Here is a 13803-nt window from a genome sequence, read left to right as displayed (position 1 = left end):
TTCAGTATCTAGGGAGTCGTGAATGCACAGTGTTCAGTACCAATCATCAGTGAGTATCCCCACTTTAGACCTTATGATGAAGGGAAGATCATTGATATGGTGGAGGCAGGTTCAATTGTGGCTTTCTAAAGAGAATTGGATAATGATCTGAAAAGAAAAGAATTTGCAGGGCAACAGGGAAAGGGTGGGAAGTGGGACTACCAGGCTTGCTCTTGCAGAGAGCCGGCATGGACACGAAGGGCTGAATGGCCTCCTTCTCTGCTATAACCATTCTGTGATTCTAAGCGTCTTCCATTTGCAGGCTGTGGTTATCTGTCTGACAATACATTGTTGTTTTAATCACCTGTTCAGTTGAAAAGAAAATGCGAAAAGTATCCACAAGACCATCTTTCTACAGCTGGCATGTTAGCCACTGCGTACTAATATGCTAGAAAGCAACATTCTTCAGAAACATTGGAGCTATTTTGTCCAGTTCACTAAACAGCCATGTTTCCTCCTTTGAATTATCAATGTCAGTATGCTTGGGTTAAGTTCAGTATACTTGTTAACATTTCAGGTCGATGACCTTTCGACAGAACTGGAAAAGGTAAGAGATGTTAACAGGTTTAAAGCCACTGCAGAAATGGGTGGCGGGGGAGGTGGAAGAACAAAAGAGAAGGCCCTCTAGAACCATCCTTTGTTTCTTGTTCCATTGCTATGCCTTTTTCTCTTGCACTATCATCCCTTTTGTCATTTAATCTCTCATGCCTTCTATCCTATCTTAGACCTTCCTTTTTGTTCACCCCCACCTCCTACATCTGTACTTTCTTAAAACCTGCTACATTTCTAACTTTTTCCAGTTCTGACAAAAGGCCAGTGACCTGAAACATTAATAGTCTCTCCCTCAACAGATGCTGCCTGATCTGCTGAGTATTTCCAGCATTCTCAGTTTTTATTTCAGATTTTCCGCATCTGCAGTACTTTATTTTTGAAAACAAATTTGTTCTTTAATGAACAGTATTTAAGTCATTTAAAATACAGCTGCAAAAGTGGATTATACCAAATTTACAGCTGTTCTGAATTATACATCAGCACAGAACAATCAGATTGCTTTCTCCAGGACCATGATGCAACTTCAAATTTGCTGAAAAGTAGAAAGTGAGTGGACTGCTTTACAGCATAATTATGTTACTGTTTATAACAATTCATAATTACTAATATGTTTAATTTAATTATGGTACTAACTTAATCTATACTTAACATGTTACAAAAAGTTTTGCCATAATAAGTTATATTTGCACTCATTGTGTTAATTTGTTAAATGAAATAAAACCACATCGGTTGTAATGCTGTTCCACAGCAAATCACAGTTTTAAGTGCGAAGAAACTGTATTCAATTTAAAATGATGCCACTATACACAGTCACCTTCATAATCAGATTTACCCATGGCCTAAATGACTTTATTTGGCAGATTATAAAATTGAGTCGGTGACACGTGAAGCATTGTATACTGGCTGGTAATAAACAGTAATAGTTTGCTTCATCTTCACTAACAGTGAAAACAAGGATCACCATAAAGAAGTGCACGGCCAAGAATTCCAGAAATGTAAGCCTTTTTAAATGATACCATATACATTCTGGCACTATCCAAGCAAAATCCTGTCAAAGTTATTTCCTTACTTTAACACTTTCTGAATACTTGTACATTAATAAAATCCCTTTCTGCATTGTGCTGTTAAAGTGTTTATCTGCCATTATAACAAGAATCTATACATTTTGAAAGGTGAACTGGCACCTAAAATATTACTCCACAAATCATAGGATATACTATACAAAACATTAAAGGCGTAGCTGTTGTGTAACTCCTCATAATTCAGGGTTCCACATGGCTACCTGAATAATTCATACTAAATTTAAGAAACAATGCTCATATGTGGAAATTGTTTTTGCAACTAAATTGTGCTGTGCACAACATGGTTGTCGTTTCTACAGCATGGTGGCAATTTCACCATATAGTAATTACAACATTTCAATGCTCTTGCATGGAATTTTCAGACCTAATTTTATTTTATGGTAAATTCTGTCTTATGCTTAATTTTAAAAAAATTCTCTAACACACTCACAAATGATCTATAATGGCAGAATAAGAACACACTGTACTTTAGGTCTACAACTCAAATCCAAAAAATTAACAATTTCTATGGATCCACCAAATACATCTAAAGAAACTGAATGAAAAAACTAAATACTGATTTAATTGAAATTTTTAAACAGTTCAAGGAAAAACAAGATAACCTACAATCTGAAGTGTAGAACTCTTGTTCTAAATGAGAAAATCGCATTACATTGAAAATAATTAATATAGACACCATTGCTTCATTACGAAAAGCAAAAACAATTAAACACCTGTAGCCATTATTAATCAGAATGCCAAATTGTACAATGAAAGCATAGCACCAAAAAAAGGAAAAACTCTAAATAATGAAGACTGGAACAAATGCGAGACAGAAAACAGTGCTGGAATGATTATTGAATCACTTACTCAAAAGGTCTTTCTATTTTTCTCCATTTCTGTGGGCTGAGATACAGCCATTTGGGAATGATAATCTTGCAACATCCGTATCCATGTAGATTCTTGCAAATTTAGCTTTATCAAAGCTTAAACACAATATGAATGCAGAAGAAAAAATGCATTCAGCACATTATCAATACTCTTATTTCTCTTCTAGCTGTGCTAGCTTTAAATGGTTTGGATTTGCATAACGTTTGTTTGGATCTCAGAATGTCTGCATCATCGGTGATGCAGTCCTTTGCACCAAATATATTTAAGAATGATTTGGAACATTCTGCTTTGCATCTGTGGCTCTATTTTCCTTTCAGAAGGCTCCCCACAAGGCCATTAACATACCATCATACTTGCCTTATGTGTAAAAGGCAGACTTGCTAATTACTGTGCTGTGATTCTTACAAAACCAGAAAGCAACATTTTTTTCTTTCTGCTGTAACCACTTCAGCATTTGAAACGACTGCCTGACAAAATTAGACCTATGAAAGGACTGTGGAAGAAAAAATATTGTTAGCGAATTTTGTATACATTAGCATAATGAACACTTATTTTGACTAGAATAATTCAAAAACTTGGTACAATTAAAACATTTTTATGCAAGATCTTGCCATGTATGCTACAGTTGAACCAATTTATTAAAGTGGTTCTAGTCTTTTCTGTCTCCTCCAATGATGCAAACAATTTTCTTCCCTTCTTTCCATCCAATTCCATGGGCACTGTTCACCCTCCCATACCTCATCCAAATGACCATTATGCATGTGTGAGGTTTGACAGTAACTACAGGCTATTTGATTACAGGGAACAGCACAGCTAAGCTCAATGCTGAACTAACCTAACACACCCACACACACACACTTCCAGCAGGGTTGCTGGATAGCGATGAAGAGCAGAAAGTGTGGCTAATTTTCCCTTCCCTAATCCAACAGTGTTTTGGCCAATTTTAGCAACTCTCCTGCTGCCCCAGGTGAGATCACCAACTCAACAATGACCAGAGATAAACCATGGAACTGCTTGGTCTATATAGCTCTTTAGTTTATTGGTTAAACTTGCCAAGAAAAGTCAAACTGATATTTTTTCATTATAAAAGGAAGAAAGTGAAAATTCACCATATACAAATACCCATAATCTTACAATATAAAATACATCTATTGGTTGGTAAATATGATCAAACAAACCACAGTTCTTTGTCATTCATCCTTCAAGATTTATAAGTACAAGAATTAAAAACAGAATAGGCACAAATAAATCTGTATATTTAACTGCACTGAGTATTTTGCATTGGGTTAGAGAGCTGCTATTGTCTGTAAGAGTCACTTTTAAAGGAATTACTTCATTATTGTCAATAATTATTCTGCTATTGTATTTAAAAAGTATCTGAATAGCTGCTAGCATGAATAATATTTTAAAATGAGTAGCTATAAATGACATTTACATAGCTACTATTGCTATGTAAACAACATCTAATGAGTTCAGTTTTTGTCTGCATTTGACAGACTTGAAAATTATACTGCCACAAATGTATAATTTTTATTGGTTGCAGATTCCTAATGAAGCCAGCCAGCTCCATGCAATTTCCCTGACCTCCAAACAAAATGGCCACTTTATTTACCTCAGAAATTATGCAACTATAATAAAAGTAACCCCATTTCCAAGTTATCCATGTTTAAACTGTTCCAAATAAAACTTTAGCAGTCAATACAAATTGTCATGATTTTTGAACAAAATAATTTTATCATTTGTTGCAAATATCTCTGTAATAGTGTTTAAATGTATTTTGTTATTTCTCTAAAACACAGCAATGATGACATTCAAACCACTGTAAGAAGCTGGTTCTGCTTCACAATTCCTACAAGCTTGTATTTTGGCTGAAACGTAGAATATAGATTACAACAAAATGCCTCTAAGCTCGGTAAAAACTATATTTACTTTTGTCTTAATATTTCTCTCTTTCCTGCAATCTTTTCATAGCTGTGTGGCATGCTGTAAATTAAGAACACATAAAACCAATGAATTCAGTAGTTTAAATAAAAATATCTTTAAAATACTTCAGCACAAAATCAACAAAAGCTAATTTCAACCACAGATTTCACATCAGCCAGAACTGCATGCAGCAATTTCATGTAAACAAAATCTATTCACTGAGGAGTCAACTAAAATCTTAGAAGAAACAAGCATATTAACTCATTACAAAATACAATATAACCTTTCTTTTTTACTGTAATTGACAGATATCTTCCAGAACGTTCTAATGGCTACATTTCAAAATGGGTGGTGAAAGGTGTATAACTATGTGTGGTCTACCAACTGTGGAAATGAAAATCAGATTTCCACAGTTGCCACGTCATCAGCCAGCATACCAGCAATTATTTCCCCATGAGATGTACATAAGTACTCTTCTGCCATAGTCAGGCACTTTCATAGCACTAGCACTATAATTATGGTTTGCTGTACAGAGCTGAAGTGGCAAGAATGGCTTCTCTTTTTGTATGACCGCCAAGCTAAATTTGAAAAGATATTACAGCTTGTTGCTAACGTCATGAAGTTAGAAATTTATACTACCTCCACAAATCACTCGTGAAACAAGAGATATTAGGCTCTAAGATGGCTGCTGTTATTTTGAATTTTTGAAAATGGTGGTCAGATGCCTGTGGGATCAGGGAAGAGTTGCTTAGAATTCATAATAGGGTGTATCAAAGCACCCTCCGCTGTTTGTAATATGCATTAATCTATCTGTTATTCTACATGTGGCAAAGATTAGTAGTGCCTAAAAACATATTAATAACTTCAATTTTATGGCCATGGACCTTCCCCAATTCCTAGGAAAGGATGTCAAGCAGCTAAAGAAGAATGTTCAATAATGGTCATTTCTGTTGGCTTGTGGAAAACCACCTTCCAAAGTGGTTCACGGCTTCAATCCTGATACTATCATTCTGGGAGCCAATTCATAAAGCACAAAATGTAGGCCTACAAGTCTGGGTCACAGTATTACAGAGTGGATCCCAGAACACATATGACTGCCTCCTGATACCAAATGTAAAAGAGAAGTGTGCATAGAAGTTGCACGTCCTAAACTGGAATAAAAGAAGTCAGTAGTGTAAAATCCATGTACACAGTTAGAGGATTTCTTTTGGAAGACATTACCTTGGACATATGCGGAAATGGGTGGTTTATGGAGACAACAGGAGATGTGTCATCATCATATCACAGATACATGGGCCTAGCTATTAACCCCTTCACAATGGGTAGGAGAGCAATGAGTTCAAAATAAAAAATCGGAGAACGCGCCCCCATCCAGACATATATGAGCCTGCTGCAACTTACATATGCGTGCCCCGTCTTCAATATCAAATTTAAATCAGGCTCCCACAGTGCAATTGGAAGCCCAATTTAACTAGGTCTCAGGAGACTCAGTAGCAACTATTTATAGCTCTCTGTGAGGGCCATAAGGGGTAGGGGTGCTACACCCAACTCATCAAAGAAGCCTTAGGGCTCCCTTCTGCCAAATACAGCCTCTATTGATTCTAGCCTCTCCTCACTAACGTGTTTGTGCCTGACCTCTCCCCGCCACCCAAGCCTCAATCACTCCCTTGTCACCTTGTCATTGCTCGTCTTGGGTTCCAAGAACCCCCAACCCCCACTGCCCACACAAGCTACTATCTCTCCCTCGCTTGCAAATGTGGCTGGCTGCCGAATGGAAACAGAAGCATTATGACGATCTTCTGTTAAAGTTGGCAGGATTTCCACATCCCCAATCTCTCTGGGTTTCTTCCAGCTACTGCGCTCCCTCACACCGTTCCTGCAAACATCAGGGCCATGGTTTCACATAAGTAAATATAAAGTATTTCTGTAAGCAAATCATCTTGTAGATAAACCAATCAGACTGACTTATAGTTAAGTCTACCAATATTTAAATATACACTCCAAATAAAAGCAATAATTTGAAAATAGACATGGCTTGAGTATATAATATTTTAAAACTAAACTTTGTCGGATTGTCCTTTGTTTTTGGTATTTGTGCTTTTAATGTAATCATAGGATTTAACTGAAGCTTAAAATAAATACTCCTATTTCCCAATGCAAAAGCTAACAAATACTGTTTTTCCCATTACAACTAGTTGAAAAGAAGCATAAACAAAACATTGTACTTTTTAAAACAACTATTGTCTTAATAGCTAAATGAAAACAACAAAAAAAATCACAATTATCCAACTTATCTCACCAACCATTCAGCATAACTGGGCAAAGGCAGCAGCTTGCAAGACAATGCTTGATGCACTATACACAATACTTACCAACAATCGCCTTTCAGACATGATCACTTACACTCAGTGTGAGTGTTGATAAAGACTTTACAAACAATGAAATTGTGAATTATTCACTAATTAGGAGTATACTATGCCAAATACATATTCAATTTTTTTTACAAATTGAAATTCAGATTTTTATCCAATAATTCACAGAACAGAGAAAAAGGGTTTATTTCATATAGCAAAAATGATCATATTTTTAGTAGTTATCATGTTCCTTTAATTTAATATCCATATTTATGACCCTTTCCATATCAGATTATATATCAAAATTGCTTTTTACACTGCAATTTCATTGATATTGTGCGGCTAAAAGAATGCAGAAATTCACCAAAAATCTCCACCATTATGCTATCTTTTCATCAATTTAAAGGAAAAATTTAACTAAACACACACAGATTTAGGATGTAATTATAGTTATCCAAATTGAACTTAATTGTCTCAGGAGTCCTAAAACTTACAGCAGTGCATCTTGCACCTTCTGTTCTCCCTCGCATGCTTCAAGGACATGTGCCTTCTGAGCCCATAATCAGAAAAACAGAACACTGGCCTTAAGGCATGCAAGTTAATTATCAGTAACTGAGCATTATAAAAATGTTTTGCATTGTTGAAAGGAACATCGCACACACCAAAATATTTTAGCTTTCACTAGAGGCAAAAACATTTCAGACTACTAGCCAATTACTTTTGTCATACTATCCCCTTTCAACCATGGAGAAGTAGAAAACTGTTCAGAACTCCAAGAGTTAAATTACTGTTGAGACCAACAGTATTATCATATGTCTGAAGTCACAGCACTTGAACTCTGATGTTATTGCAGTCGATGGCTGAAGGCAAAACAAATCATGCTACAGTGATATTCAGATTAATCAAACCCAATACAAATATGATTATTATTTTCCAGTAATGAAATGGCTTTATTTTGTTTCTGTTGATTTCCCTTTAACAGTTGGGTCACATAATCAAGCCTAAATGATGCTGGTTTCCTGAACAACCTAAAAATCCACGGCAATGCAATACTGAATTCAAGCCTTGAAGCAAGATATGAACTTTACTGAAAAGTTGTTAATTAGCTTTTTTAATGTTACATTTCTAAAAACAAAGACCAGTGAAAAGAAAATTAAAAACAAAATTATTCAGAAGCAAAATGTATTACTGTCTGTGGCCTTCCAGCTTACATGAGAAATTCTCAAGCACATATTGATCAACAATCTATTTTCTCTGAATGTAAACCACTGCCATTTCACAATTCCTGTTCAGGATTTTAGAGATTTAAAGCATTTCTATGAGTAGTACATAGCAAATCTATGGCAGAAAGCACACTGGTTATATATATATATGGAATACAATAATATATTTCCTAACTCTACATTCAGACAGAACATCTGTTCACAAGCAGACAACTTTGCTTTCTGCAAACTAGCCACACCGGAAAATCCTAGCATAGGATAAAATTAAACCCAATTAAGATACACCAATGTTAAAATTACAGCACTTTAATTAGTTCAGCTTACAGAACAAATAGAAGTGCTGATAATACAATGCTAATCTTCCTGCCCTCTTCAATGTTTGACCCTGCTGACATCAGTTGTGCAAAATTTTTTATAAAACTTAGAAAATTGCAGAGATTAAATAGTTAAAAAGATCATCAGCAACAGAATACAGAGGATATTTTGTGAAACTCACTTAAAATTTAAACCGACTGCAATACCAGGTGTCAGAAGGTTCACCATTTGCATTCTGTCATTCCTCTTAAATCCTAACAACAGCTGAATTGACAAACACAGCTCTGCTCAGCAGCTTAAATAAACTTCAGACTCCCACAGATTCAGCTTCCCGTTGGAGACCCATGTTGACCCAAAAAGAAAAAGGTTAGTTGTGTCTAGAATGCCACACATATGCTTAGCAAATCTGCTTTTTTTAAAACCAACTTGAGATGAATATAAAAACCGTATGCCGCACATACTTCTAATTAACATATATCTGCCTTAACACTGAAAATTAATAAAAAGCCAATCAGCTTTCATGGTGTGATCCAATTAGTTATACAGGCCCACTGCAAGTGATGATAAAATTGCCATTGTACCACTCTGTAGCTGAAGTAATTTAATATACCAAAAGATAAGCAGAGGCAGTAAAATTAAAAAGCAAGACAGATTACATCTTAATGGAAAAGATTTTTAAAAAAACTTCCACTTTACATTCTGCAGCACCACACTAGCTTAGGGTCAAGAAAAAACTCCTAGTATTATAGTTGCAAAATTCAACAATTGAGGCAACAATGTAAATTATTCCCTATACACAGGACCTAAAATTTTAAAAAAGTGTAACACTTACCTTTAACTAGAATTGTTTCTGCGCCTATCTAATAACCACTGCAGCAGAAACAGAGAAGTGCTTTCAATGTCCTTTTAATAAGAAAAGTCTGGCTTCTACATTAAATAGAAACTGCTTGTCGAGGCCCTGTGGGGTACTCAGCAAGAGGTGGAGAAGCATTCTCACACAGACTGTGGAACTGCCATTTGCAGTGGCTTTGCTACTCAAGGGCTGCATAATAAAGAATGCCAGTCAGGTCACTTGGTAGGGAGCAGGCTCCCTCCAGCTTGTCGAGACATTCAGCTAACCTCCAGCCTATTGGCAAAAGTCATCAGTTTAAGCCAAACCCACTGCACCAACCAGAACTGGGTTATTAGAGAACTCGATTCCTTCAGCTTTAGAGGGGGTTATTGCTGGAAAAGGTCCTGCTCTGCATAAATCGACCCGGAACGGCACAAATATCACATATTCTTTGTTATATCAGTTCCCAAAATAAGGGTCAGAACTATTATGGATTTCTTTCATGTGTTTCAATCCCATTAGTATTGTTTATTTTTCATTTTTTTTAAATAGTAAAAATGCATAAAATCTATACAGTGAGTACCTTTAATCCTGACAGCTGTACATAATTTACTTGCCCTGAATTCAAAGTGATCAGTTCTTCACATATGGTTTTAATTGCTGTAATACATCCTGCATGCAATATTGCTAACAGGCATATTTTTATTTCCATAGCAGATGAATGCAGTTCCTGCATTTTTGCTGATGTACTACAATACTAAATACAATACCATGAAGAGGAGATGAACTATCAGTTACTCTCCATATGGTTCAGTTTTGCTTGACAAAAAAATATATAATTCACTCTCCCTGCAAAGCGCAGAAGCATACCGTACTAAAGCTACTGTAGGGGTATATAACTATTAGATCACTGTGCAAAGAATAATTGACTATTTCCAAATGCAATGTCTTTATGTTGCTTTTTAAAAAAAAACAAACAGGTTCTGCAACCTTCATAATCTGGAAGTCACACAAGTTATATAAGCTTCTACATATTGTTTAATAGGAAGAGAAAATAGGTCAAAAAATTTACGAAGGAATAGGATGCTGTTCCATTATATTTATACCCATTTCATCAAAGAAAGATCTTCCATATAGATACTTAGGGGGGTAATTTTAACCTAACCTGCCAGGTCAATGAAGCGTCAAATCAAGCATCAACTCTGAATCTGCCCCATTGTGCTAGGCAGGTGAAATAAAAAATCTGGCTTTAACCTCTTGCATGGAGATTGAAATTTCCAACACTGACTTGGCGAGAATATGTAGAGTAAGTGGGACAGCATCCCACTTGTATGGGCTCAGTGGGCACAATACCCGACACATCTCAGGTGCCCACCACTGCACATCATTTGTAAGTTGTTCTTATACAGTAGATGTTGTGCTTATCCATAATATGAAAAGAATGATACTGTCCATGTGAAAACCAGATAGGTGGGTAATTAAAATTGCCCAGGATACTTACCATTGTGAGATCCCACTGTCTGCATGGATGGGCAGCTAAGCTGTCTGCACAAAGCTGGAGGGATCCTTTTTTTAAAAATTGGGGTCCAGTGGAGTTCTGTTGTAATCTTAAGACAGGCTTGAGCAGGGAAGCAAATGTAGATTTCCCGCCAGGCAAAAAAAAAGAGTTGGTACTTCCCAGGAAATGAAGCAGCCCAAAACAGTAAGTTTGTTACTTTACTTTGGGCTACCAGGATTATCAGGAGTGCTTCTCTGGGTTTCATACCGCTCCTTTCCTCCTGAAAGACCCTCCTTGGACCTGTATCGCCACGCTTATGAGCAGCCATGGACCCCCTGATTTTCCAGATGTTGGTATCAGTTCCAACTCAGACTGGCCAATCGGCAGCATATTAATGAGGTCCAGGAATTAAAATAGCTCAGGCCTGCTCTCTGCAGCAGCAGGTAAGCAACTCACCTCACTACTGACCCACCTAATAGGAGCCTTGTTTTTATTACACTTGTTTTTTTAAACATTCATAACTGGAGCTTGATGATCCTTCCTAAAGCTGTAACCCCTCTCCCATCTGTGGGTACTTACCAAGGGAACTGCAATTGTACAGAATCTACAACACCTCTGGCTATCCCATTGGGCAATCCTCTATATTTGGAGATGGGAATGCAGGATCAGTGCAGGCACAAGTGTCAAATATCTTAACACCTTAGACACTCAAGGGCCCTGCCGTAAATTGGCAACTGTGCATATAGACTGAAGCATTCGTAACTGCAAGTGTCAGGAGATCTGCATGCATAGACCATGGCCCCAATGTGCTGGCAGCTTCCGTGCGGGTCAGTGGAATTGTGCGGTGGAAACCCAGAAGTCAACTGAGTGGGTCAGAATCTCTAATCTCAAATGAATTGTACCAATTAATTTTGACTTCCAGATTTCGCATGTCCAAGCTGTGCAACAGGTGTGATACACACACATGGCTGTGCTAAAAAGGAGAGTTCACAAGTGGAAATTGGAGATGCTCAGGATGGATGGTGAACATAGAACAAGGGAAGGACTTTAATTTAATGATGCTCCCTGGAATTACTGCTGGCTGCAGTCAGGAGCAGGAAGACATACTTTTCCCTGCAGTTGAAGGAAGAAACCTGCTGCTCTCAACAAGAAGGCGTGGTTAGAGGTAGCTGAGGAGGGAGCAGCATAAGTGATGTTCCCAGTCATGGATGTGATGTAGGAAGTGGTTTAATGAGCTAATCAGGCCAGGAAAAGTGAGTATATTTGCTGATACAAATACATTCTGTGCTTTAAGCACCCCCACCCCTTTCACTGTCTTGCTAAGTGCTCTCCATCACATCACTCTCCACACCCACTCAACTTTCAGCAGTACTCAGCCTTCAGTTTCTTTGAACTTCATCACCTCCCCATTTATCCATCCACCATTGACACTCACCTCAATCCTTATGCAATGTGATGCATGTGCCTCATAGTCACCCTCACCAAATGTGCCACAGCCATTGGGTGAATACCTCAATTTCACTCACTCACGGGTCTGTTGCTTTCCCCCTTGTAGGAAAAGAGAGTGCAAAATGCAAGGGAGAGGGATAGGACTGGAGGTTGGCTGCCACAAATAATCCAGCTCACAGATGCAAAGGAGGGTGCCCTGCAGATAAGTGGCAAATCTGAACACCTCTTGGTCAGAGCTGGAGAGATACGGAGCTCACATATAGCTGGTGACAGAATTACAAATATCTGACACACGTGCTGATTTCATTTCATCAATGATTCAACTATGAACAATACTGAGTATGAGCAAGACTGAGTACGGTGATTGTCAAGATTGTGCCTTTGCCATGGCTAAATCATATCCTTTCTTTTTGCTTCCAGGTCCTTCACATGTACAGCAAGTGTCACAGGTCATCCTTGAGGATGATTCCTTGGACAACCTCATTCCTTGAGGGTGCACCTTAATAGGACCTACAGTCATGCACCAGCACAGATACTTGCACCTCAGTGGGTCCAATTAGAGTTTCACCTTCTGAATCAAGGTACTGAAAAATGGGCCAGGCTCACTCCACAATAGCAGACAGGATGGGAGGAGTCTAATTTTGATCACTGTATTGGGGGCACAGTGAATTGTGAGAAGGTCTGCCATGGAGAGAGAGTCCGCCTGAATGAAGCTTCAAGTAAAGCTCTTAAATGAGTTCATGCAGGTCATGACCACAGTCATGAAGACTTTGTCATTCTGTTTAAGGCAGCAGATGATTTGGCAGCCAGATATCTTATCATGTATCACTGATCTTCACCAATCTGGTCTACAGCAGTGATGTGGCACTGGCCCAGACAGGAATGATAGCGAACAGGAATATGGAGGTGGAAACTCCACTCAAAGCATTCCACTTCTGAATCGTTGCCCTCCTGCCCTCAGCCAGTACCTGCTGTCTCACCTGCCGATGGCTGAGTCTGCCCCTGCATAGCTGAGGGTGGATGAGATTTTGGCAGGGCCCTCAGGGAGGGCACAGGCTAAAAGTATCTCAGCAGTCAGAGTAAAGATCTGAGCAACCTGCATCTACCTCTGCTGAAGTTACAAAGGATACACCATGTAGAAGTGTTAGGAAATGTAATTTGGAGAAGCTGTAGTTTATTAAGTGTATGCACATGGGTGTTTTGACAAAATGTTACAATGTTAAGTTTCCCTATTTTGTTATTCCACATACAGTTAAATGATGTGCGGTGTTTTTTTATTTATCAATGGATATAGGCATCGCTGGCAAGTCCAGCATTTATTGCTCATCCCTAATTGCCCACAAGAAGGTGGTGGTGAGCTGCCTTCTTGAACTGCTGAAGTTCTTATGTTGTAGGTACATCCACGGTGCTGTTAGGGAGGGTGTTCCAGGATTTTGACCCAGCAACAGTGAAGGAACGCCAATCTAGTTCCAAGTCAGGATGCTGTGTGTGACTTAGAGGGAATCTTGCAGGTGGTGGTGTTCCCATGCACATGCTGCCCTTGTCCTTCTAGGCGGTAGAGGTCAAGGGTTTGGAAGGTGCTTTCGAAGGAGCTTTGGTAAGTTGCTGCAGTACATCTTGTAGACACTGCTGCCACTGTGCACTGGTGATGGAAGAGGTGAATGAT

At 38.2% G+C, this 13803-nt stretch overlaps 1 protein-coding gene across 5 annotated transcripts in view; it reads right to left on the bottom strand.

Moving 5' to 3' along the window:
- prickle2b (prickle homolog 2b) overlaps positions 1–13803 on the bottom strand; it is a 280715-nt gene that overhangs the window by 142970 nt on the left and 123942 nt on the right. The window contains exon 1 of one of the 5 annotated variants that reach the window (XM_068052311.1): positions 9191–9214. The exons of 2 other annotated variants lie outside the window; for them this stretch is intronic. Coding sequence is in view for 2 of the 3 variants with exons in the window: in XM_068052307.1 (XP_067908408.1) it covers positions 8540–8592 (53 nt within the window). In the remaining variant the exon portion in view is untranslated. Of the gene's footprint in view, positions 1–4472; positions 4527–8539; positions 8612–9190; positions 9215–13803 lie in introns of those variants that run through there. 2 more of the 5 variants (XM_068052307.1, XM_068052308.1) reach the window with 2 other exon arrangements.

Source organism: Heterodontus francisci, chromosome 19 (assembly GCF_036365525.1).
Source record: "Heterodontus francisci isolate sHetFra1 chromosome 19, sHetFra1.hap1, whole genome shotgun sequence".
Taxonomy (NCBI): Eukaryota; Metazoa; Chordata; class Chondrichthyes; order Heterodontiformes; family Heterodontidae; genus Heterodontus; species Heterodontus francisci.
The sequence above is the reverse complement of the archived record's forward strand: the minus strand, read 5'-3'. Positions and strand labels throughout refer to the sequence as shown.